The sequence below is a fragment of the Cottoperca gobio genome, chromosome 16 (genome assembly GCF_900634415.1).
Source record: "Cottoperca gobio chromosome 16, fCotGob3.1, whole genome shotgun sequence".
Lineage (NCBI taxonomy): Eukaryota > Metazoa > Chordata > Actinopteri > Perciformes > Bovichtidae > Cottoperca > Cottoperca gobio.
In genome coordinates, this window is record NC_041370.1 from 22,470,776 (window position 1) to 22,496,720 (window position 25,945).

Genomic DNA, 25,945 nt, shown 5'->3' on the forward strand with positions numbered 1-25,945 from the left:
ACACACAGTGACAATTTAGGACCTACACTTATATACACTGATTTAGGAGTTGCTTTAAAAACTCCTCTGGCTGCTGAGCAGGTTTAATGATAAACTCCTTGCAGAGGCAATGATCGTAATATCTGTATCGCCAGAATAAAGCTCGCTTCAGTATGATGTTTTTAAGCGGCCGCTGCAGAGCAGCCTAAATGATGAGCGGCAAATGTTTTGATGCACCAAAATGAAGTTTTGTAATAGTAGTGCTGAAAAGAGTTGTGTTGTAAAACTTCTCAATTACTCCCTGCTGGCGTAGTGCATTGCTACTCAGTGCTCCAGCATGCAGAGCAGCATTTTAGAAGAGTAAACGTGGTGTCTGTGGGGATTACCCAGCCAGACATGAGCCGTTTGAATCAAAGTTCCCTTTATCTATTTTGGTCTCAACTTTCAGGCTTTAAAAATATAATCAGAGGATCTGAATTCCCGCGTCTGTACTCTTGCTATTCTGAATTTTGTCTTTTTGTGAAAATATGCCAGTGTGTCATTAACACAGAACTGTGGGCAAAACCAAACCAACTTAGTAAATCTCTTTAATTGTAATGCTGCTTGTTTGGCTAACTAGCTGTTCTGATCTTCTAGTTGCTTCATGTGATTATATTAAATATAAAATATGTTATTACTGCAATCCTTTTGATTCCACACGATTGTCTTAAAGTGAGTGTAGTTATGTTGCGTTATATGCAAAAAGTTATTGAGTTATTATAAGCTTTTAGGGCACAACAAGGGGAATCGCTCTTAGTCATGAGAGTTTGTTGAACCAGAGCAAAAAACCGGGGAGTTGAAAAGCTGACCCACCCAGCAGTCAAACGGAGGTAAAGTTGCTAATAGTGCAACTGTTTCATCTACAAGAACGGCTCTGAAGGCTCCTGAAGGCCTGGGATTCATTCCTGCTGTGCTCTGTTTGGGCCTGGGAGGCTGAGGGAAGAGACGTCCAATTGAGATGATTAGAGCTAGACCTTTCTTCGTGAACTGTAAATCATTTAGCTCAATTTGTTTCTGACCCTTTCTTTTAACCCTCTCTTCTACTCTCTCACTTTGGATGTACACCCATGTTCTCCCTCTTTTCTACAGAGAAAGAAGATAAAATAAGCAAGGATTGGAGGGTCAGCCAGAATAAACATTGTTTTTTGTCAGTCCAGCAAATGAAACACCTGGTGCTGGTAAACTGCGAGGACATATTTCACATCTCCTTGACACTCAGGATTAATGCAACATCAAATTGTTTTAAGAATGGGGACAGCCGCTACCCAGAGTAAATCATACGCCCCCTTTTATTAAAGTTTGCTGTAGAATTGATGTTTTGAATCGGACAGAATAGCCTGCACAGAGCCGACAGATGACTGGGAGTGGGCTCGGTGGGGCTCATGTTGAAACAGCCCTCAGACAACGTGTCGTAATGTGAACAGGAAGTTTAGACTCAGCCACTGAATACTGCTGTGGCTTTGACTTGGAGTATTTCCCCCTTCAACCTTTTTCTTTTCTTTTCTTTTGATAAAGTGATATTTGCCGTTCTTTTCAGTGGGAACCAGTGTGATAGATAGATTTCTCTGTCTCCCAGATGATACAGCGAACATATCATATGACGTGCAAGCTGATTTTTTCTGAGAGGGGAGAAATTGCCATTTGCCTCTACAGCCGAGAGGGAGAGAGGGAGAGAGGGAGAGAGAGAGAGACTGAGGGCGGGAGAGAGAGAGAGACTGAGGGTGGGAGAGAGAGTGAGAGACTGAGGGCGGGAGAGAGAGAGACCAAGGGAGGGAGAGAGAGAGAGCCGAGGGGGAGGGAGAGAGAGACCGAGGGAGGGAGAGAGAGAGACCGAGGGAGGGAGAGAGGACCGAGGGAGGGACGAAGAGAGAGAGAGCGAGAGACAGAGGGAGGGAGACGAGGGAGAGAGAGAGAGACCGAGGGAGGGAGAGAGAGAGAGAGAGAGAGACCAGAGGGAGGGAGAGAGAGAGGAGAGAGAGAGGAGAGAACGAGGGAGAGAGATGAGAGAGACCGAGGAGAGAGAGAGAGACCTGAGGGAGAGAGAGAGAGGAGACCGAGGAGAGGAGAGAGGAGACCGAGGGAGAGGAGAGAGGACCGAGGGAGAGAGAGATGACCGAGGGAGCGATGAGGAGACCGAGGAGAGACGAGACCGAGGAGAGAGAGAGACCCGAGGGAGGGAGGGAGAGAGAGAGACCGAGGGAGGGAGGGAGAGAGAGAGACCGAGGGAGGGAGGAGAGGGAGAGAGAGAGACCGAGGGAGGGAGAGAGAGAGAGACCGAGGGAGGGAGGGAGGGAGAGAGAGAGACGAGGGAGGGAGAGAGAGAGACCGAGGGAGAGAGAAATGAGAGAGACCGAGGGAGGGAGAGAGAGAGAGAGAGAGAGACGAGAGAGGGAGAGAGAGAGAGAGAAGAGAGAGAGAGAGACCGAGGGAGGGAGGGAGGGAGAGAGAGAGAGAGAGAGGGAGAGAGAGAGAGAGAGAGAGAGAGGGAGGGAGGGAGCTAGGGAGAGGGAGAGAGAGAGAGGCCGAGGGAGAGCGGCCGAGGGAGAGCGAGTGGGTTTGTGTTTGTGGAGCTAATGTTACGAGAGCAGAACAGAGGAAACCAGATGGATGTTAGTGGATTTGATCTTTGGTCTGTGAAGCAGAGTACCTGACCGCTGTGTTCAATCAAGTCAACCACTCTGTATAAGACTATCAGTCTTTTTAAGGGTGGACTCCACGCTGTCCAGGCTGACCACCAGCAGTCCCTCTTTCTGTCTGACTTGAGGCCCTCGAACAGATGTATAATAAATCCATATGCAACTGAATAAAATCCATGATTTATAGCTGTATCTGTTTACCTTTATATCATATTGTGTCTTTTATCATCTCTCTTTATGTCCCTCTAATTCCACTTATCCGTCATTAGAGAGCTTTTGACCGCAGCGCTACACTTTGTGTTTCGCCGGCACTGTATTGTGCTGTATATGAGTAGGGAGCTGTATACAGGGTCTTGTGTGCTGTGTTGTGGTGTCTAGTGACTTCTGTGTACAGCCTGTGGTTCATTCCATAAATATCTGTGGCCTCTGTGATGTTATTCTCAGGCCCTCTGCTCTGTGAGAAGATTGCACCACAACACTTGTATTCCTCAGCCTGCAGTTAGAGGTTTAGGGGAATTAGGAGAGAGAAAGCCCAGCCTGGGCCCTGCTGTACATTTTTATGGCTATTTTATGCATATGATTCCGATGTAATGTGCAGAGAAAGTGGAGAAGAGGGAGAGAAGGGGGTATTAGGACTCACCACAGTGGAATCAAACAAGTAAACCACAACTTATTTTTCCTCAGTTCCTTTGGCTCAAAGTGGAGGGGCTGTTGTGGAGGCCATTTTGATTGATCTGTCCGTCTGTGGGTCCATTGGACCAACAGTTAGGTCCAACCTGACATATCTTAATAACTTTTAGATGTCCATGAAATTGGATATGGACATCTATCGTCCAAAGAGGATAAATTCTCGTCATTTTGAGAATACCTCGATCTTTCCTGTGGTGACACAATGAGGTCACAGAGACTGTGCAATTTGTCCAACATCTGACAAGATGTACTTTATGGATTTCCATGAACCTTTCTGTGAATAATCACAGTACTCAGAGGATGAGCCGTAATGATTTGTATGACCTTCTCTGGTCAAATGTATTAACTTCAGTAACTACACAAGAAATCTGACAACAGATTGCTCAACATTTGCTAAACAAAATCATCTTGTTAGCATCACCCGTCAGTATACAAGCTAAGATCTCTAGAGGTAATGGGTGGATAACCACGCGTGAGTTAGTACAGTAATGCTCTTAAGGGGGAAGGCCCTATGCTTTGTAGTTACCTTTCTCTAGCACCATATGCATGTTTTCATTCTCATGAGAAGATGAACACTTCAGTATACACACTTCAGACTGTCCAAATCAAACATGGTAGTTTACTTGGCCAAGGTTGGCATGGAGAAAGTGACTCTCCACACACTAAGTATTCTGTTAAACTCACAACAGCTTTCATCCATGGGATCAAGACTAGCAGCCTGGCAGGTACGTTCAGTGTGAAGCTGAAGCTTGTGTGTGCTTGTGTGCGTGCGTAGGTTTGGGGGAACCACAGAGGGAAATGTGAAGCCACCGCAGTAGACGACTCTACAGCGGTGGTCCCCTTTCTTCTCTCCATAACTTACAGCCACAGTATGGATTCCCAACAACTGCCCTTTCTTTTTTTCTTTTTTCCTCCCCTTTTAACATGTCTGTGTGTTGCTGTTGAAAGCAGTGTGGAGTTCTGCATTTCTTTTTTGGTGGCACTCAAGGTGACAGAGCTTCCCGGAAACTGCTCTTGTGTTTTGGCACGCTGCTGTCAGTCAGGTCGGGATGCGTGCTGACAGAGGCGAGAGGGATCACCCCTCAGCTGTCCTGCTCTCATAAAAGGGCCTGATCCAGGGGTTGACCGCCTGGCCACAGGGCTCATTGATCGTTCCTGTATGTGTGTGTGGTTCATCCTGATGCAGGATACAAAGGTTCTAAGAATACATCCCTACCAGCAACCTAGGAAGCTCTGTCCTCCACCACAGCATGGGATACACACATTCTACCGGTGTTACCCTGTCAAAGTCTGATTGTGTGTGTGTGCGTGAAATTGTAAGTGCATATGTTTTGTGTACGTGTCCATGTGTGTAGTCGAGCCCCAGCCTTGTGCATTATTGTGTTTTAGTTCCTTTTCTCCCTGCTCATGACATGTTGATGTTCTGGCATCCTGTGTGGTTGGTTTGAAGCTGTCATTGTACTGACAGGGTATCTGACAGGCCAGTCACACAGCAGTGGAGGAGGCCAGGTGGACTGTCGGGGGAATTCAGGAATACCGTATTGATGACAGTGTCTCCACTTTGTCTAGTTTCTTTTCTTAGGATTTACATGGAAATAGCTGAACTTGAGCCATTTGTCGATATGCACAGCGAGGTCTGATACAGAGGGAGAAGTGTTGGCAGCGTTACTCTCAAAGCAGTAAAGTTTTGTGTGCAATTACAATGTATTGCTGTTAAACTTTCAGCAGTTTAGTTCTTTGGAAGATTACACTGAATAGTTACATCAATACAAGATTATGAACATGGTAGTGTGTTATTAAACTGTAATATTTCAGATGAGTTTCTGTATATATAAAACCCTTTGGAAGCATGTCCTGAGTGTATTTTCTGTGTGTGTGTGTGTGTGTGTGTGTGTGTGTGTGTGTGTGTGTGTGTGTGTGTGTGTGTTCAGTAGTCTCCTGCCAAACAGCAGTTATCAGTAGGCTACAGTAGAACATCAGACCAGAGCAGAGGCAATTGGAGGATTGAGTAGAAGTATGAAAGAAAAAAAACAAAGTCAACCTCAAGAAAGCCGGAATGTGCAGATGCTTTCAAATGTCCATGTGTGAAGCCACAAGCTCTTCTGTGGCTCTGGGAAGCCAATGTGAAACCAGTGGCGTAATTGCCTAATGCTTGTGTAATAAGAGGCACATTACAACCCCAGGAGGCCCAACCAGACTTGAAAGAACCAGAGGCTGGCACTAAAGTGGGCTCAGAACTGTCTTCCTCCTCCTGGTCTTTACCAGTTGTTTTTACTCAGTCCCGCTAAAGATCCAAAAGCTTGTTTAATGCACAAAATATTATCAACTCTAATTTGTGTTTGACTTGTCCCTCTACGTTCATGTGTTTGGTCTTGTTCCGACACTTTTTACCATCTTGCTTAACACACAAATAATCTTCTTGACTAAACAAATGCAATTTGTGGTTATTGAATATCTTGAGGCAGTCACTTGTTAACAATCCTTATGAATGCACCTGTAGTATGATGTAATGCATCTTTAACTATTTAAGTGTCAATGTAGTGTAGTACCACAATCCTGGTTGATCCCAGCACACATTTTTTTGTGTGCCATTTTGAATAAATGTATGGAATAAATGAACTTAATGTAGAATGTAAAAGATTTCCCCTTTCCCGTGTAAGAGGCTATTGAGTTATTATTTTGTAGACTGTCCAAATCAAACATGGTAGTTTACTTGGCCAAGGTTGGCATGGAGAAAGTGACTCTCCACACACTAAGTATTCTGTTAAACTCACAACAGCTTTCATCCATGGGATCAAGACTAGCAGCCTGGCAGGTACGTTCAGTGTGAAGCTGAAGCTTGTGTGTGTGTGTGTGTGTGTGTGTGTGCGTTCGTTCATACACGTTCGTTCGTGTGCTGCAGGTTTGAGAGAACCACAGAGGGAAATGTGAAGCCACCGTGTAGACAACTCTACTGCGGTGGTCCCCTTTCTTCTCTCCATAACTTACCACACACACACACATACACACACACACACACACACACACACACACACACACACACACACACACACACACACACACACACACAACAGCCTTCCAATCAGCACCCCACCCGTGTCACTTTATCATCACACTCATGCACCATAGTTACGCACATGTAACCGGGGCAAAAATTATTAACTTGAGCAAAAATATGCTTTGCTCCTTATATATGCTGAAATGAAACGTCCAACTGTTGGCAAGACTTCCCTCCATTCCTCAGTAATGACGAGGAGCCAGTGTTTAAAGCATCATTGTTCCCCCTTGATATTTTTCCATCTCCTCTTCTAACAATTGAGAAGGCATTTGAAGGGCTTTGAAATGAGTTTTTTTAAGGCCTCACATTACGTGTAGCCTGGTAATGGACTGATGTTATTAGCATTTTAAAGCCACATAAGAGGGTTTTTTTTAAGGAGCAGAAGGCTGGTTTCAAGGCTGAGGGAGAGATCCAGCTGACAGACACATGTTGGACAGGCAGCACAGGGAGACAAGAGGCTCCCACATCACAACCTGACATGTCAGATTACAGAGAAGCATACAAGCGTTCTCACACACACTCTGCAAACGCTATTTACACTTGTGCACATTAAGCAGATCACACACATGTTTTCAACCACACGCAAACGCCACTGTGCTGTCTGCCGTTTCTCTGTGAGACATGCACAGAAGGATTGCAAGAATGTAACCTGCTTATCGGTCCGTGATTGAACCTGTCACTCGTCTGTGTCACCTTCCTTCTCAGTCACCAATGCATAGTTTGTTTTATCCAAGCTACATGAAGCTAACTAAGAACATTAGGGAGCTGATACATAGAATTACAGGTCTTTATCTGTACCTTCTTAAAGATTTAAATATACAGATATTGATGAAAGTGAGCGTACATTTGTGAAATGTTAGTTTGGAGGACAGGTTTAATATTATATATATCCCCAGCTCTTGTAGCCGTGTCATTAAACCCTTCCAAGGAATATGTCCTACTCTCTCCAGTAGGTTTGAATGAACTCGACCTAGTTCTACTTCATGCCTGCTTTGTATTACTTCTCTGTCTATACACGACTCAGTCTTCATAATCCATCTCTCCTACTCCACTCCACCCAGCACATTAGTGCCAAGTCATCTCACGGTATGTTGTAGAGGTTTTTCTACCTTCTCCTCGCTTCTTCCCTGCCGTGTTCTCCCTCCCTTGTTCTGCAGTATTTTACTTTTTCTTCCCCCTCTCCTATTTCTTCCCATGTCCCTATCCCCCCCCCCCCCCCCCCCCCCCCCCCCATCCTTCTCTGAATCTCCCTCTTCTCTGCAGGATGTTGCTGAACATTTTCTACATGTGCCCTCTTCTGTTCTTCACCTCCCACTTTGTTTGGTCTCCTTGTTGCTCCCTCTCGTCAGTTTCTCTCTGGTCAGCTCACAGGATGCTGTAGAGCATTTCCTGCCACAAGGGCTACAGGAAAGAGGCCGAGCACAGCCCCGTTTGATGTGCCATCTCCTCTAATTCTTTACACCTGGACTATTCTCTGTACACAATTTCTATTCAACCAAAGTTCTCTCGTTCTCTCCCTTCCTTCCGTGCTTCCTTCCTTCCCCGAGCATCCTTCACTCAATTTCTCAATCTCTCCCTGCAGCCTCTTGCCTCACAACATACTTTTCTGTTCAATATGCTTTTAAGGGGGTAGAAACTCCATTCCACAGAGGCATCGTGTCTTTCTCATCTCTCAGTTCCTTCTAATAAAAACAAGGCCCACTTCGTTCTCCAGCTCAACACTGCCGAAGCTCTGTGTTGCATGTTTTTGATTTTTAACTCCCCTCCTGCTACTTCTTTTATTATTATTATTATTCAGGCTTTTTTTTGTCTTTGTTTTTTCCCCATTAAATGTTCTCAGAGCCTGCAGCTGTTTTAATGTCGGCATGGTGGTCAGAAGTTTTGGCATTGTCTTGTTTGAATGCCATATTTTCACAGCACTGCCTGTTTAGAGTTGTGGTTTGTCAGGAGCCTGGCCTGCAGGGGCCACTTCCTCCTCACTGTTCTGGAGTCACTGTACCAAAACACTGCCTGGCAGGACGGGATGGGGAGAAGAATAAGACATTAGGATACTAAAAGAAGAGTATAAAATGCCTGTGAAGGTAATTAAAATATAGATGATATTAATGGAGGATTAATCTCCCACAAGAATATGCCTCTTTTAATTTCTCATCATTAAGTCTCCTTGTGGGGTCTTTAGGTTTTATGCACCGTTCCTTAATTACTACAATTCAGTCTTTCTACTTCTTCTGTGTCTCACACAGCAGTTTCCTCTGGTGCAGCACCATCAAACAGAAACAAGCAGGCTCAGGCTGATTCTCAGAGACCACTGTCATTGCACATGTTCAGTGTGAGTGGCTCCAGAAGAAGCTGATTGAACGCAGCCTTTATTGTAACTCTCACCTCCTGTAGGGCTCTGAGAAGTAGCCACTTCAGCAACTTGATGAGGGCATTCCAATAACATCCCTTCTCATGTGACATTTCTGTCTATTACTCATCATCTCCTCTCCTTCCTACACACCATATTTCCATACACAAAGTGTGCACTTTCACCTCATTTAAACCCACATACATTGGCTCATTTGACTTGTAATCTAAGCAGTGGGATCTGTGGGATGACATACAATCTTATTTGATAACACCGTTTGACACAACAGACACCAGCCAGACAACACAACAGTCAAAGCCTTTATGGCTGGTGATTTGTGCTGACATGTTTCCTGATCATTTTAAGTGGGGAATTAGAAGACTGTGTAGGGCGTACTTGCATCTCTGTGGTGGATTCTTTTTTGAGATCATGCATTTGCACTTGGGTGGCAGCTCCATAATAATCAATATCAGGTTATTAGGAACACCAAAATGTCTGCGTTGAAATTGTCAGACTCAGAGCTGTTGCATTCATCTCAGTGTATTAACGTCTCCCCTTTATCTGCATTTGAGACACATTTACATTTTCCTCCCTGTTGATCTTAAATCCCGCTACAGTCTTTTAGACCCTCCAATCCTTTCTTTCTTGTACCTTTTCTCCATTCTTCCCTCCCTCTCCCTCCTCCAAATCAACAGCACCACCAGTGGAAGTAGGTGAGCACAGGAGTTCACTCCCCCCATGTGATTTCCTCAGTTAGAGGGGGAAAGGGGGAAATCTCCCATATAGAAATGTCACTTTGTATAAATACACGGCGGTTTGGATGTATGCGAGATCCGCTTCAGAATTCTAAACACTGGCTCTGCAGTCATTTACAGAGGAGGAAGAATTAGCTGATGTAGGAAGCATCTGTGCCCCACATTATTGTAATTATTGTATGCTGTTTTTCCTTGCTGACATAAAAGTATTTGGACTCTATCTCATGAGAAAGCGATTGTAGCCCTGTAGTCTAGGGCCGCACCAGAGGCTTCTAAACTGTCTCTCCTTAAAGCTTGTGATTTAGACATAAGTTTTTAATTCCATTATGATGGAAAGTACAGCAACAAGTCGTTGTATTTAGTTTCATTCTGCCTTTGTTTGCTGGAAGGGAATTTGAATTAGAACTAAATGTTGTTTAAGGTCAAGGCAAACGTCAACTAGAAGGACCTACTGTTTTAGCTATCCGATTACATGTTTGTTCAGCCTGTCTGCTAAACCTGTAGCATACGTTAACCTAATCAAATATGGCCATCATCTCCCTGACTTTGTTTAGGAAAATGTTCATTCTTTATCCGAAGAAGGATAAGGCCTTGATATGTAATCTTGTTGCTTTAAACATTTGTCAGAATTCAATAATTGCTGTAAACAATGTGTAATTAACTTCAAAGTTCTCTGCCAAATACTCTCATTTTCACAGATAAAAATGAGCATCTTCAAAAATACACTCAACGCGCCTGTGTGTGCACTAATGTGAACCAGCTTGGCAATACTGAACCGCTTAATCAATATCAAGTGGAAAAAACAGTAGTGGTTCATGCTGTTGGATCCATAAAGTGGGCCTAATTTTACAGCTCCATAAAACACCCTCCTTGCCGGAGCACGAAGTGAACAATTTATGTGCAGAAGTAAATCACAAGGAATGCTCTGAAGACTGTAACCATCTTGGTTTGAGGCTGGTATCACAGAGTGAATGTATATTGCCTGTGCGTGTGAGCATTAATCTGTTTCCAGTTGTGCCATAGATTCTTTGTGTTTACATGTACTTCTATGCCTGTTTGTTCTGCTAGTGCGTAGTTATGGTCTTAAAGACAAAGCAGCAATGTATGAGTATTTCTACTCAACAGCTACAAGTGAAACGTTTTGGGAACGATGAGAGGAATATGCACCTCTGCTCCATGTGTTTTCTGACAATCTGGACAGCATGTCTGATTCAACATGTGAGGTGCAGCTGTACAAGTATTGCTCTCGCTGTATCATCAATTATCATCAATCTACTTGAAACTGCGTCAGCTGGAATAATGGTTTTGGTGCTGTTTGATTCTCACTCCTTTATGTTTCAAAAGAGGTTTGATTCCCTTCAGACTGTCAAACAGACCAGTGAACACGCTGAGTGCCTTGCCAGAGACCAAGGGACAGACTTTGGATCTGGAATCTTCCTCCAGCAAAAGGATTATTTTCCTTTAATTAGTGAAAAAGTAGCATTGAGGTATGTGCCTGTTTTACTTTAGCTTGATGAAAATGACTGCATATGATGGCAAGCCAGATCCTTGGCTACCCCTGCTATGTTCCCTGCTGCAGCCAGTTATGAATAATCTATTCCCCGCATGTGTTTAGCGATTAATTAAAGATAAGGCCTCTCAAATTAAAATGGCAGTGGGATTACATCATTGTGAAATTGCTTGGTGGGGACACAAATCTGCTTTCAATCTGAGGTCTGAGGAAGTCAGCGAGGCATTCCCTTCACACCTCTGCATCAGGGACCCACTGCTGAAACTCTGCCTGACATGTTTTACAAAGGCAGCGTTATGTCTGTTTTCAGAGCATGTAGGAAGCATATCAAATCTGTTGCTGCTAACAGAGGAAGGGATTTAACAAGCACTGGCCCACTCAATGTTATGGGAAACAAAACACAGATGACTCGTAGTAATTCTCAGCAGCAACTATTGAAAATATTGTAGGTGCCGCTATCTAAGGCGGACTGAGGCCTGCACACGGTCACAAACAAGAAATGTCAGCCATTTTCAGCAGAACCTCAGTCCACAAATGAGGATGCTAGGTTCCCTTTTGCAGTAGATTGAGTGCAGATGTACCTACTGTATGAAGGAATCCAGTGAGAAGAGAAGTGTGTGCCCTTTAAAAGGCGATGAATTACTGTCCCTGTAACCCAGGAATGTTCCGTGCTCAGAGCTACATGCAAGAGAAGCACACAGTTAAGGCTAAACAGACCTGTGTGTGTGTGTGTGTGTGTGTGTGTGTGTGTGTGTGTGTGTGTGTGTGTGTGTGTGTGTGTGTGTGTGTGTGTGTGTGTGTGTGTGTGTGTGTGTGTGTGTGTGTGTGTGTGTGTGTGTGTGTGTGCAGAACAGAAGCAGAAAGGTCCTTGCAATGCTATTGGCAGGGACAAACTGCAGAGTACTTCTGACTGAAATGTAAGTTTAGAGTTGCATCAACATCCGGACTGATATATGATATTATACGGCTTTAAAAATACTTTCTTGTTCTAATGTGTTAATAAATAAGGAGGTGTCCACTATGTGATTGTAGCAAACTGTATGTTTTCACTGTGCAATGGATCATGGACTGTAATGAAAGAGTAGCAGTTACATTGTTCTAGTCACTAGCATGTGTGAATTCCACAAAATAAGAATCGGACAAAGCCAAATGAAATATCTGTTCAGTCTTCACTCATAGCTTCTTTGCAACACGGGGCTCTGATGCAAGAAGCAGATTTTGAATTAGTGCATGATGAGCCTATAAATTACAACGGCCAGACTGACATCTTTACCATGCCATCATGGCGAGCGCAGGTATGCCAGTGTCTTCAGAGTAACGCGTCTAATACTGACTGTGTTTATAACAATATAACTTCTCTGACATGCAAACTGCACAGGAGATAAACCACTCCTGTAATTCTGATATGTGGAAATCAAAGTGCAAACACTGCCTTTTTGTCCTTTTGCATGTGCATCGTAAACAGAGGACCTTCTTCTGTAGTGCTGTCTCTCAACTCCTTACTATCACGTAGCATTGTGTTGAGGCTGGTACGGGCTCCGGCGGAGCTTTGCTTGTATTGTATATAGAAGTAATAGTTTCCTCCCTAAGATCTTGTGTAAATATGATATGATTGGTTGAGTATGAGTGTCTTTAAAGTGCAATCAGCCTAATGAATAACAGGCTTCTGTTGGGAGCAGCAGTGGAGATGACTAATGCTGTTGGACTAGAAACGAATAGATTATAAAAACTTTGTCATGGGAATGTGTCACTACATCAAAGCTGAGACACAATGCAGGAAAGCAGCAATTTATGTTTATTGCGTATTGTGAGAGAAAAATCAACTATAGATTGGAACTGTTGTACTTGGCTTAAAACACGCACCTTGTTCTTGCCAAGTGTGACACATTTGGAGCATTTCTGCAGCTTTGTTGTCTTGGATATTCTGTTGTTTTTGTGACTGTTTGACTCCTGTTGAAAAAGCTTCATCAGTCATCAAAAGTCCTTTTAGTAGCAGCCAGCGGTATAGAAATCCCTGAGTGACTGGGTCTTATATTCTGCTGACTTGCCATGTTCCACAACATAATTTCCCCCTCTCACTCCGAGGGCTGCTCAGCGTTCTAATTCAGAGCCTTAATTACTATAATTGGTAGATGCAAATTAACAGCAATTGGACTTGACTGGGGTCATAAATCCACAGCTCAGAAGTAGCCGAATTTCTGGCAATTCAGAGCGGCCCACCGTCTGCAGGGGTGCTTAACTTACTAAGTAATTGCAAGTTTCATGAATCATAATGCTTATGAATTCCCCTAGGCACACACACAGGCCCAATGGGACTCCGCGTTAAGCCACTGGGAGTCATAGCAAATGGATTAAGAAGCCACGGTGCAGCTTTGGCCTCTCCACATCAGAGATACTGTGGAGGAGCTGCTGGGTGCTAATGGTGCTAATAACATTTGGAGCCACAGAGTAAGAATATCAAAACCTCAATTGAAGTTTAGTTTTTTAGAATTCATGGATGAGGATGATATTTTTTGCTGCTCTCACAAAAACTCTTTGCCTCTTGGATGTTACTTTTGCATTCGCACAGACCCCACCACTGAATTAAATGACACAGCAAGCGATGCACCGTTAGGGTTTCACATAGTATGTGTTCTTTCAGGTCAAATACACAGTAGTGGAGCTTTGCTCAAAACAAAGAAGACGGAGCACTCGTGAAATATAGCACGTGTGTGCCTACAAACCTAATTTAACTTGACTTGGCCGAATTAAGCCTGAGATCTCAATGAAATTTCTACCCGGTATGTATGTTCTACCAGGAGAGCAGAAGCAGAGGGCCCCATCTATGTTAAACACACACTTACAGGCACTTTCACACACACATTTACATACACTCCTGCCTCTGTTGAGCGTGTAGCAGACATGTATTGCATGTGATTGTTGGGGAAATGGAGTGAAAAAAAGGTCTAGGGTTGTGGGTTCAGGTTGCGGGTTTCAGAGTGACGAGATCCAGAAGCCAGCGGCGCTTGGTATTACCCTGCTGCTTCCTGCCCCATTGGCCTGGGGCAGGGGACGGGGATGGGGGGGATGGATGGAGCTTGAGAGAGGAAGGTGGGAGGCCATGTAAAGCCAAGGGCCATGATACACCCCGGCCCACAGGATCCCCTTGGCATGAGTCTTTAATACAGCCCACTGCTCCCACACTCCTACCATCGGGCCCTGAGCCCCAACCAGATCCCACTGTGGTTTGTTTTACAGCCTTGAACCACAGTTAGCCTTCAAAACCTTCGCTTTGTAATCAGGCTCTCTCAAGAATCCCCTTTCGCTATTTTTCAACAAGCCCTTTTTGCTTATTTACCCATTGGTTCTGTTCAATACGATTCTGTACCACTCTTTAAATGTATACTGCTTTATTTGTCTTGCGATTCCCTCCCTCCTATTGTGCAAGTTCTATATTCCGAGTCTGGATGCTATTTGAAAGTTGTGTGCAGCAGCAAAGTAAATCCTTCACTGGTTACATCTTGCCTCCATTGCATACAGCTGCAGTGTGTGTGTGTGTGTGTGTGTGTGTGTGTGTGTGTGTGTGTGTGTGTGTGTGTGTGTGTGTGTGTGTGTGTGTGTGTGTGTGTGTGTGTGTGTGTGTGTGTGTGTGCATGAGCTCATTTGCTGCTTATCAGTATATACATGTGCGTTTGCTAATGTGTGTATTAACTGGCATTATGCATGTACCCAGAAGGTTCCTCCTTGAATCCTATTACCACTTCAGCACACGTTCCCAAATCTGCTACATGTTAAGCACTCAGTCCTCCCACACGTCTACTTAATAACACAAATCATGATTGATGCTCTGCCCAGCACATGCATAGACCCAAAGAATGCTAAACAGAGGAACATAACTTGCAATTAATTGCCCATTTGTAAATTTGTCTGCATATCTTCTGTTCAAAGGAATTTGGAACATCATTACTTTTTTCTCAGTGATGAAGTACCAGTGAATCTCTCTTTCCAAGTTCTGCATTCTAGATACATAACACTGCCCTGCCTTCACTATTTTGTCTGCTGTTTCCCACTGGAGGGTTTGAATTGGATGGAGGTTTTGACTTTGGGCCATAATAATGTTGGATTGGAGCCCTCATATTTCAGCTCTGATGCGAATCGGCCCAGTGGCTTTTCGGACTCAAATTGGGTTTAAATTGTGTCAGAAGAGGGAGAAATGTTTTTTAAAATAATAGCCATGAATGCCATGAAACTGAGTGTTCTTACTGCAGAGCTTTTGATCCGTTTTTATAAATAGCAGAATTTTGTCGTAAAAAATAATGTTTCTGTGGTCTTTTCCTGCAATTAAAATACGGTTGGCTCAGGAACAAGGGCATGACTAAGTACTTGTGTTTGAGAAAAATGTCTCTCTCTTTCTCCCCCCTCTCCCTCCATGCCTTCCTCATCTGCGAAAGCATGTCATTTATGGCTTGTTATTTTCATTTTGCTCCATATTTCCACATGGTAGTGGCAGGCAGATGTCTGATAATGGCATGTGAGAGCCAGCAGACGGGTGTGTTCCACCTGCCTCGCTCTGTATGTTTTTAGTTCGTCCGTGTATATGGTGGGCAGGGTGAGTCCCGTGCTTTCCCAAGACATTCTCTGATTCCTTTTGGCCAAGCAGTGTGGTCTTCACATGACCAATCAAATATGTCAAACCACCAGTGTTTTCCCCCCACATGTACAACAAGAAAATCTGGCTTCAATTATTATTGCACCCCAAGGGGAACTTCCAAAATTCCTCCCCTCCTCATTTGTCAGAAATGAAGCTCTCTCGTTTCCTGCGATTGGCTGAAATATGTCTTTTGATATTAAATCACACCGGTTTCCACTGGTTGCATGACCAAGACAAATGTTTATCATATTTATTTATGTCATTGGAGATGACCCTGCAGCTCAGCAATGCAGAGGCTTGGCTGCCGACTCCCATGTAATGTTGATTATGAGTAAGAGAGGCTCCTAAATAAGCTGAAGTTAAGAGATAATTTGGAAAGCATATGAGGTAACTGTGGTTTGTTTAATGTGAAAAATACAGTTTGGGGTTGGGGAGGGTGATGGAGGTACTGTTACAAAAGCCCTAATGAATCTAGACTGACACATCCCACCCAAATCTTACAGGGCTCTTGGTTTGATTTATATTATACTCTGTTGATAAATGTGGTTCCAAATGTTGATTAAGGATCTGTTTCACTTGTTTGTATGTCAACAAATCCAGCTAAATCCAGTTATACACCTCTGATCTTCCATTGCCATTGTTTTTGTACTTGGTGCTTATTGTCATAACATCACGCTCTGGTAGAGGCCTCTCCAGTGTGGCTAAGGGGGGGAAACGCTATATGAAAATTGCCATTGACGTTGCCGAAACAAATAAAACTACTCATGCTGCGGCTACATCTGTAGCCATTTTAAGCCCTTATTTATACCATTTAAGCTCTCATTTGAATTCACCAGCACAAATAAACATATCATAACGACCCGAGAGCCCTGATGTCATATGCAGATGTTGAATTTTGATTAATCCTTTTGCCTCGTGAATTGGTCAGGATCTTGTCTCTCAAAGGCAAGATGACATCACTTTTTCTTGGCACTGATGGGACAGTGTTTGCTCACTTGACTGAAGCAGTTCAAGTACAGAGGCAGCGCTGCCCACTCCAGACATATCTCTACATCTCGTCCACCATATCACTGTTCGTGTATACTGTACAAGTCCTGTGGAGACCGAAATAGAAAGAGAGAGGCAGTAAGAGTCTCCAGACTACTGTGCCGTCCAGCCAGAGCTTTAAGCAATGTTTTACTGCCAATGATAAGCTGGCATAAATCTGAACTTTATAAAAGGCAAATGATTTCACCTGAGGCCTGTGGGGTTATTTCTCTGAGGCCTGGCTGCACCAGAAGCTTTGATTTAGTAATAAATCATCCTGAGAGCTACTAAACCCTGCAGTAGGCAGAGGGTAGAAAGAAGTCGGTAGTGGCAAGAGCCTGCTGCCAGAAGCTCTTTACTGGTTCAGTATAACGCACTACCTGGCCCACTCTGGAGTCATGTACTTCATTGTAGACTATATAAAGTGCAGCCTGACCCAATGTGGCCCCCGCAACAATAAATAAAAGCTATTCAAGTTTTATACATGGTAACAGGTTAGATGGACCCCTTACTAGTTGAATTTGATTTGTGTGTGCACTCCCCCCTTCATTATGTTGTCCACCTGCTACACTTTCTCAAACATCAAAGTCTGTCCTGGGCTTTCTATAATCATTAGCGCACTACATGATCTGTACAGTGACTCAACCAAATCAAATGTTCTTCCCTCTAGACATGCTTTGCACCTCGGCATCCTGCGCGACCCAGGTTCAGAGGTGGAGGACCGGCAGTATCAGGTCGACCTCCAGTCCATCAACATTGGAACGGCTCACTGGGAGCAACTGAAGCCGGAGAAAGAAGGGACTAAGGGAGGTGTGTCCGTGGAGAGTGAGAGGAGCTCCCAGAACCCGGCCCTGGAGTGGAACATGGCCAGCAGGTCAGGAGACACTTCAGTATTTGCATGTCTATGATTCTTTTATTCAAGTAGGTACCATTGAATGTTTTTCATTGCGTCAATTGTAAAATAGTTAACATTGAAACGACGAATCCAAAATGGAGAAAAGTCTGAAGTAAGTAAATGGAGACCGCGTTTAACAACAGCAAAACTGTATAAAAACATCTGTTTACGAGCTCTCACACAACCCGTGCTGTATGATCCAAGTCTCAAAACTTTTTTTACTTTTTTGGATTCTTTGTTCACCATAGAGGCATGTGAGAAAAGGTTTTCTTAAAAAATGCAAGGTAACAAGGGGCGAGTAATTGATATGCAGAGTGTGATTTTTGGGGAGAAGTATTCCTTTAATAATCCAAACAGAGCCATACGTCTCTCCCTGGGTTTGACATATCAAACCGGGACTCAAATGTTTGTGATTATTGAACTAACATTCATCCCCCCCACCCCCAGAGATGCTTAGTCTATTTGGATGAATCCCTTACAATGATCACAGCGAGAAGAATGTGCATTGCTGCTAGATGAAATTGTTACACCCCTAGTCAGGTGCTGTGTGTGTGATCTGCTGTGAATGTCCCAAAATGTATCTCATCAGTGTTGATGTGGGAGCAGCATGTAGTTATTGAGTTAGCGCCCTATCATGCACAGTCATAATTACAAACCCTGTCATTTTTTTATAGACTCGGGAGCTAAAACAAGCACAAGTGTAGCAGCCTGTTTGGCCCCACATCCTTTTTTTCCACTCATGTTTTGAAAGGGAACAGGCCCAAAAATCACAGAATCACAGGCAAAGACTCCAGATTTGTTCCCTGTCAACTAAAAATAAGCCTTGTGGAAGAATGTGGTGCAGAGTCAACACGGGCCTGATTGAGTCTGACTGCCCTAAGGTCATCAGAGCTTAGAGAGATGCTGGCTCAGATACACACACAGACACGCTCAGGCACATGCTCTCTTTAATGCACTTGACGCAAACAATCATACATACAGATCATGATATTTTCTTTACTGTATGTCTTACACATACACACGCAGCATGATATGATAGTGAAGCCCTCTGAGCGAAACACAGGCTGCTGCTGGTGAAACTGATGCTGAGCCCTCAACTCTTAGACCTGCCGTGAGACCTGTTGCCTGTCGTCCCCCTCTCTCTCCCCTCCTCTCTGTTCAGCTCCCTGCTGCACACTAACTTATTGAGGCAAAACTGTGCGAAAACACTTCAAAAAGCCAAAAGCCAAAACATCTTTTTGTTGGCAGACTTAAGTAAATGTCAAGTTAAAGTTGTGCTGCTGACGTGTGTAATGCATGGGGCAAGCAACACTATAAAAAGGCAACTATTTTAAACAAGTTATTTTAGTTTCTATGATTAATTGTTTTGCTATGTGGTGTTGCAAAGAAAATAATCAATACCGTCTCCACTCCTTTTTTTGAGTCCTAAATCTCGTTGTTTCATTTCAGTCATTTCGATGAAGCTTCAAGCCACAGAGAGGAGAGCTTTTTGATATTTTAACAAGTAATTAGAGTGGACCTGTTGGACCTAATCAATAGTCCACCCTGATTTATTTTGACTCTCTTTCTGTGTCCCCAGTAGTTTTGATCATTTATCACAAAATCCGTATTGGTCTTGAGCTTCGCTAACAGTGCCAGGGTCTGTAAAACAGCCCTTTTGGTTGCAGATATGGAACTACGTTAGCATCTTATTACTGAGTCTGACGAGCTCATATGAGCAAAGGGTTACTGAGGCTCAATCCACTCCCAATTCTTTCTTTTTTACTCTCAATTTGTCTCTCTGTCGATGAAAACAGGGCTGCTTGGGCCTAGTGCCAAGGCCAGATTGTCTGACAGGGCAATGAGGTGAGATTTTGGGCTCCAAAGATGCTGAATGCCTTTTGAGTAGACTCATGTTTCTTTAGACATACTATACGTGGCTGCAGGTCTGGATTTCTGTTCAGAACTTGATTACAGGATGACCTAACATGTAGCTTAACAGTAACTTCTTTACTCAAAGAAGTGACACACCGTATTGTATTGTAACAAAGGTCACTGTAGTTCGACATTGATTTGTTGCCAATGTAGAGTGTTTAGCTTCATCTATTCTCATTTCATATCCTTAATAATTAAGATTCACACCAGTAAATGAGCGTGTGTGTTATCACGCTGAGAAGGTCAAAGACTTTTAAATTTCACCCTGACTCATTTTCAGTTTTCAAACAAAGTATTCAAGGTGTCTGTGCTTGCCACTTCGTTCCCCTTCTCCTGGCCGTGGCAGGAGCAGCACTGGAGGCTTTCTGTAGTGCTGCATGCTGCACTGTATACGTCAGCCACCACGACCAAGTCATAACTGAAGATGTGATTTAGAATGTTCCAACATACTGAGGAAAGGGAAGTCAAGTTCACAGCTTTACTTGTCTGCTGCAATCAGCCGCAGAAATACACCACCTCGATTGTAACAAGTTTTGACACACACCACTTCCAAAGTTCACACCTTTCCCTCATTCCCTACATCGATACCCCCCCCTCTCTCTCTCCAGCTTTGGAATCGTGGCTTGTTCACTCTGCAGTTTTTTGGTTTCAATTCCAGTAGTCGCGGATCTGCAGTGGCCTCATCAGTTGGCTTCCTGAGGTTTTGCGAGGAAATTCCAGCACTATGGATCCACTGACAGGATCTGTCCTCATCACAGTGTGTAGTTGCCGGCTAGGAAAGACCCGTGTCATGAAGCTGTGATCTTTCTCCATCTCCCCTCCTGTCAGCCACCCAGTGCAGGCCTCTCTCTTTTTGTCCATGCCACGGATATCTCCACTTACTGTTCACACTGTGTAGCTTTGTATGAAAACAAAGTCATTCTTTCCATCTTTTGTTGCACCACACCCATTCAAAGGTACACACACACACACACACACACACACACACACACACACACACACACACACAGAGACACACAGAGACACACACACACACAGAGACACACAGAGTTCTCGGGCCCAGTCAGAGGACCCCACACTACTGGTAAACCGAGCCTCACGCCTCCAAGCCTTGCTGGTGAATGATAGCACCTGTCCCCTGCAACGAGACACTCATTGTTTCAATCCCTGTCTGAGGGGAGATTAGCCAACACCAATTGCCCTCACAGATCATTTCACCTCCGAATAAGGCCTCCCTCATACTCTACGCAAAGAAATGTGTCCGAAAATAATCCCTTAAGGGCACTGGTAATGCACATTTGTGAAGCAGAAGTGAATATGATATTGGTCCTGCTTAAGTACTGTACTATAGGCCACCTAGAAACAGGGCTTTTTATAATCCTGGCCAACTATAAATATTGGAAGCTGTAGCACTTGATTGTTTTAATAGCAGCAGATGTGGCAATTAACACCACTTTATAAAGCCTCCTTGTATATTTGTTTTACTACTAACAAATGTTCCCACAAATATGAGTTGATTGTGGGAATGAACATTAGTGAAATGGAGAGAGTTGATGTGAGAAGGTCTCTATTTGATCTTGTGTATACAATTAAGGGGTGTTCCCAATTGAGACTTGTCAAATAACGTCTCACTCTGTCTCTGTAACCATATTCAAGCTTCCAGCTAAAATGTGTTAGACCAGAAAGAAAAAAAACTCACTTATGGGAATATTTCACAGGTCGAGCCTGTGAGAGAAAATACATTTTTATGTTTTTTATTTTTGAGCTCAGCTTTTCAACCTACTGGGTTGAATTTAAAAAGCCAGAGAAAGTTTGAAATGTGTGTCTGCCTGTCAGCAAAGGGCAAAACAAAATCTCAGTTTTGAACATTTTGTGGTTTTGACTGTTGTGTTGACTTGTCATTCCTCGGCAGATGGGACAATGTTACACACATTTCACAACTGGTAACCATAACAAGTTATTAGTAAATACAGTTTGGAGAATGTCAGTGAGTAAGTGGTCCCTTATGGTTGCTGTTTGTATTGTAATGTAATGCTAGAATCACTTTAAGACCAGGACTGTACACTTTTAACTAAAATATAATTCAGTAATGTATTTCTTTTTTAAACAAAAATATTATTTCAGTTTCAGCAGCTTATACAATCATATTCACGTGTGGGCCTTCCTTTTTTAAGAATTCCAGCCCTATCTGTATGGTTTATAGATCATTTAATAAAAGTTAAAAAGACATATTAAATGTTAAATATTAATACTTTTTAAAATAAAAATGTCCATTATGTTGCAGCAAGGTACATTATACGTATACCTGATTGAAAGTATACATCTCCAACTGAACCCTGATATAATAATAATAATAATGATCTCTAAACGTCCAAATGGATCCCATCATTTCCTCAGTTATTGAGAGAATATTAACGGCAACATATAAGTTATGGAAGCTATCTGAAGAGTTGTCTACTAACAGTTAGATCCTGTATCTCTGTTCAGTATCAGGAGGCACCAGGAGCGGCGGGCCATCCTCACTCCAATCCTGACGGATTTCTCTGTCCGGGTGACTGCTGCCCCCGCCATCATCTTCAGCAAGAATATATCCCCTGACTGCGGACAGGCAGAGGTCAGTATCCAACCAACACAGCGATCAATGAATCCAACAGTACTTATTTTTACTATTCATATTTCCTGCAGGAGTAAATGTCCCTGCAAGCTAATTAAAATGGTCAAATTAAAAGTTAAATATAGTATTTCACGAGTATGTAGGGATTTAAATAAGGATGTTCTAAGAAACACAGAGGTTGCATAAGTTTCTTCATCTACTTTGTTGAGGTTTGTTCACCACTTACTTTGACATTGGATGCCCTTTGACCATGACCTGTTACAGCCATGATTGTAACCATTACTCTCACAGTCCGTTGTCCATATGAAAATAGACATTAATTATGTGAGATGTCAAAAGTATTTAGTTTTTTTCCTCTGAACATACAGTAACTTACTCATTAGGAATCCCTCCGCTGGTCCGCCGTGTAATGGAGGCTTTTGACCCACAGAGTTCAAACCTTTCTGCTTATACAGCTGATGTTTTCTGGCACGACTCTCTGAGACTTCCTGCCTCTTTGATGCCTCGTCCGTCCATGCTAACGTGCCCCCTGACAATGTGTAACAGCTAATCCATAGTTTGCACTGACGCACACACACACACACAATGGGATTTGTATCACTCCCTGAGATATGGAGACTCAGAGCCAGTAACAACACAAACAGGACTTTGAACTAAGTAGTGTATATAAATTACAAGAATTTATATAATAAAATTCATATTCATTTTCAACTACTTCCAACTGGTTTTAAACTGTTTCTGAATGCTTACCACACAGATGTAACGGCTATCTTTATTGAATTATTAATTTATTCATTATAATCTCCAGTATTTGTTCTGCATCTACAAACTAAAGTCTATATTTCCATTTCTCTTTTCTCTGTGACTATTGTTGTAACCTTATGATATTATAACCTTTGGTAAAATTACTACTATTACTCCAACTACTGATGATAATAATAATCATAATGATTATACATGTAATGTGTTGTATACATCTAAATGAGAAAAAACTCAAACAAATTGTGATATTAATGATACATCGAAATAAACAGTGGGTCTGAATAGATTATGTTTACACAGTAGTTGCCAAATACCATTGTGTGTCGTTACTGTAGGTCTGGCCCATGTGTGTGTGGTTCAACCCAGAGTGTTAGTGAGTGATATCCTGTTGGATGTTGCCTCCAGGCTGAGGTTTGAACTGCTGGCTGTGGGTGGGACCTTGGAGAGGACAGGGTGAAGAGGGGAAGGAGGGAACAACTGAGCTGAAGGGAGCATGATTGAAAGTAAATAGACCAAGAGTATAAAAGTAAAAAGAGAGAGGCAGTGCATGAGGTCACAAACAATCCTGATGTGTTATTAAAAGTCTTTCCTGCTCTCTCCACCCACCTCTCTCTTTTCATTTCCCCCTATACTATCTCCTTCATCTCTCTAGGAGGTGGTGGTGTGTGGCCACTCTCTTGAGGTGAATGTGACCAGCAGTCTGGATTTCTACCTCAGCGTTGCCCAGGTGCAGCTCCTTCAGCAGCTTCTCAGAGAAAACATGGTGGGAATGGACGCTCCTGAGAAAAGTGCTGAGGTACGTACTGTAATCAACTGCAATTTCTTGATTCAGCGTTGTTCCACTTCTTCAGTCTGTAGTTTGTCAGAAGTATAACACGTGTGAATTGTGCTGTACTCAGAGGCACACATACACATATGGTCATATACCAGTAGTTCTGGTCACACATCACATCTTGGCCCTCAGATCACCTCTCTCTCTCTCTCTCTCTCTCTCTCTCTCTGCTCATCAACATGTTGTTAATCTTCATGAAGTACCACAGTTGGACATTCATCCATTTACAAATCACTGCATGAGGCTTTGCCAGTTTCGCTCAAAGATACATCACAACCGTTGTCCTGATACAGTGCCCCTGACTAGCCCTCTCTATTTTGGGTGAATCTAACACATTTAAATATTTACTCACTCAGAGCAAGGCGGTTGTCTAATGTGACCTTAGTTTACTGTTCTGTACTTAGCCCTTCCTATTGTTTACAGGACAGGGAGCTCCCAGGCGCCATTTGCCCCGTCTGACCGCTTAATAAAACTTTCTAATGGAACACAATATAAAAATATTTACCAGCTGTGGTGCGGACGGGCGTCATAAAGGGGGAGAAGGGGACAGGGGAGAGAAGAAGGAGGAATGGGGTGTAATTACTGTTATCTCCTCTTGGATGCTTACGAGGATGTGACATGCAGCGAGTGCTTCACAGTCCTGTAGTAATTAACACAGACAATATAAGCAGCAGCACCATCGTTGTATATGCAATACATTTACAGAGCCGACTGACGCCTTCAAGCAAAATCAAATGTTAAAATAGAAATCTTACAGTCAAGTCAATCTTGTCCGTCAGATTTGCTATAGAAACTAATGAGAGAAGACATAGTGTTAAGTTAGCTGGCTTCTTTATTTATTCTTTTATTTAGTTATTTATACAGTTAGTCCTGAGGAGGTGCCTGCCGTGCATCTGGTTTTGATTTGGGTGATCTCGGAGCCCTCACCCCTGACTTGTAATGATTCATGGCTTGATTCTGTTGAGGGGCAGCTAACGGCTGCAGAGGGTTCATCCAGGTTCAAGGCAGGATGAGAAAGTTCAGCAAGCTGCTATTCTGGGAGGTCCATTGGCAACAGTTAAAAATTAGAAACCCACACACAAAAAGCATTTAGCTTTCCTCCATTTTTTTTTTTTTTACCTTTATTTCTCAAGGCAATGTAAACTGAGCATCTTTTCCAGCAACAACTAGCTTCACATACACACAGTTCCACACATAAACAAAAAGCCTTCCTCCAGGATTTCAGTTTTCTGTGCTGAGCAACTCCAGCCGGAAGAGCTGGGGATTAAGGGTATTGCTCAACGGCACTGCGGCAGTAGCTGTTATGTGTTATGTTCTATTCCCCAGCCATGTTTCCCAGTTTATCCAGAGATCACAACAGTCATCTTTTTGTTCAGAAATTCACATCTAACCGCTGTGTTATTGCTGCCTTCAGATGGATTAAGTGAAATTGAAATGACCCATAGGTCCAGAATGATGTAATATAATGATCATCCATCCCCTATTGAGAAATGAAGTATATATGCTTGGGAAAATTCCTCAGCTTTCATTTAATATTGGCTTTTTGGTCACAGTTGTTGGGAACTCTCAGTGTTTCACTTTTTACTTTTATTATACCATATTCATTTCAGGTGCATTATCCCATGTTCTTTACTCATTCGGTTTTATAGTAGTGCCATTATGGAGCGTAACAGTATCATTAACACTGAGGTCAGTCAGTGTGTGTCTTCACCTCTGTGCAGCTGCACATCATGGAGGTTATTCTGAATAAATGTGATCTGGCTTTGACTTTTTGGACACTCTCTGTAAAACTATTTGTACCTCCATCTATCTCAGTGTCGTAAGTCTATTGGCGGCCGCATCTGTCCGGCTGCTTGGCCCAGACCCTGCAGAAGGGAGGTCAGTGTGACTGAGACAGCGTTCTGCTCTGCAGAGGCTCATTCTGCAAGCTGCAGAGCCCTCTAGTGGTGCGTTTAACTACAGCACCATGACGTTCCACACTCAGACCCCAACTCTGGAGGGCTGCTTCTCTTCACCCGCTGTCTGCTCTGCCAGCAGCCTGTCTACCCCCTGCTAACACATTAGACACACCACCATCAAATAATATCAGTAGTATGTGCACTGACATTGTTTGGAGTATGAGTTTGGCACAGGTAAAGGCGTTTGATGTCGTTAGAATAGACTAAGTTGATATAATAAACCAGATGGCTGTCCACCAGGTTACAGTTAACAGGTTACAAATAATAATCATAAAGTTCAGATGTATTACCATTGCTAGT

The 25,945-nt window shown here is 43.2% G+C and overlaps 1 protein-coding gene across 7 annotated transcripts in view; it reads left to right on the plus strand.

Annotated features, from left to right (window-relative positions):
- vps13b (vacuolar protein sorting 13 homolog B) overlaps nucleotides 1-25,945 on the plus strand; it is a 315,620-nt gene that overhangs the window by 186,442 nt on the left and 103,233 nt on the right. For all 7 annotated transcript variants that reach the window (XR_003833763.1, XM_029452593.1, XM_029452596.1 and 4 more), the window contains exons 32-34: nucleotides 17,341-17,544; nucleotides 21,967-22,093; nucleotides 23,508-23,651. Coding sequence is in view for 6 of the 7 variants with exons in the window: in XM_029452593.1 (XP_029308453.1) it covers nucleotides 17,341-17,544; nucleotides 21,967-22,093; nucleotides 23,508-23,651 (475 nt within the window). In the remaining variant the exon portion in view is untranslated. The remainder of the gene's footprint in view (nucleotides 1-17,340; nucleotides 17,545-21,966; nucleotides 22,094-23,507; nucleotides 23,652-25,945) is intronic.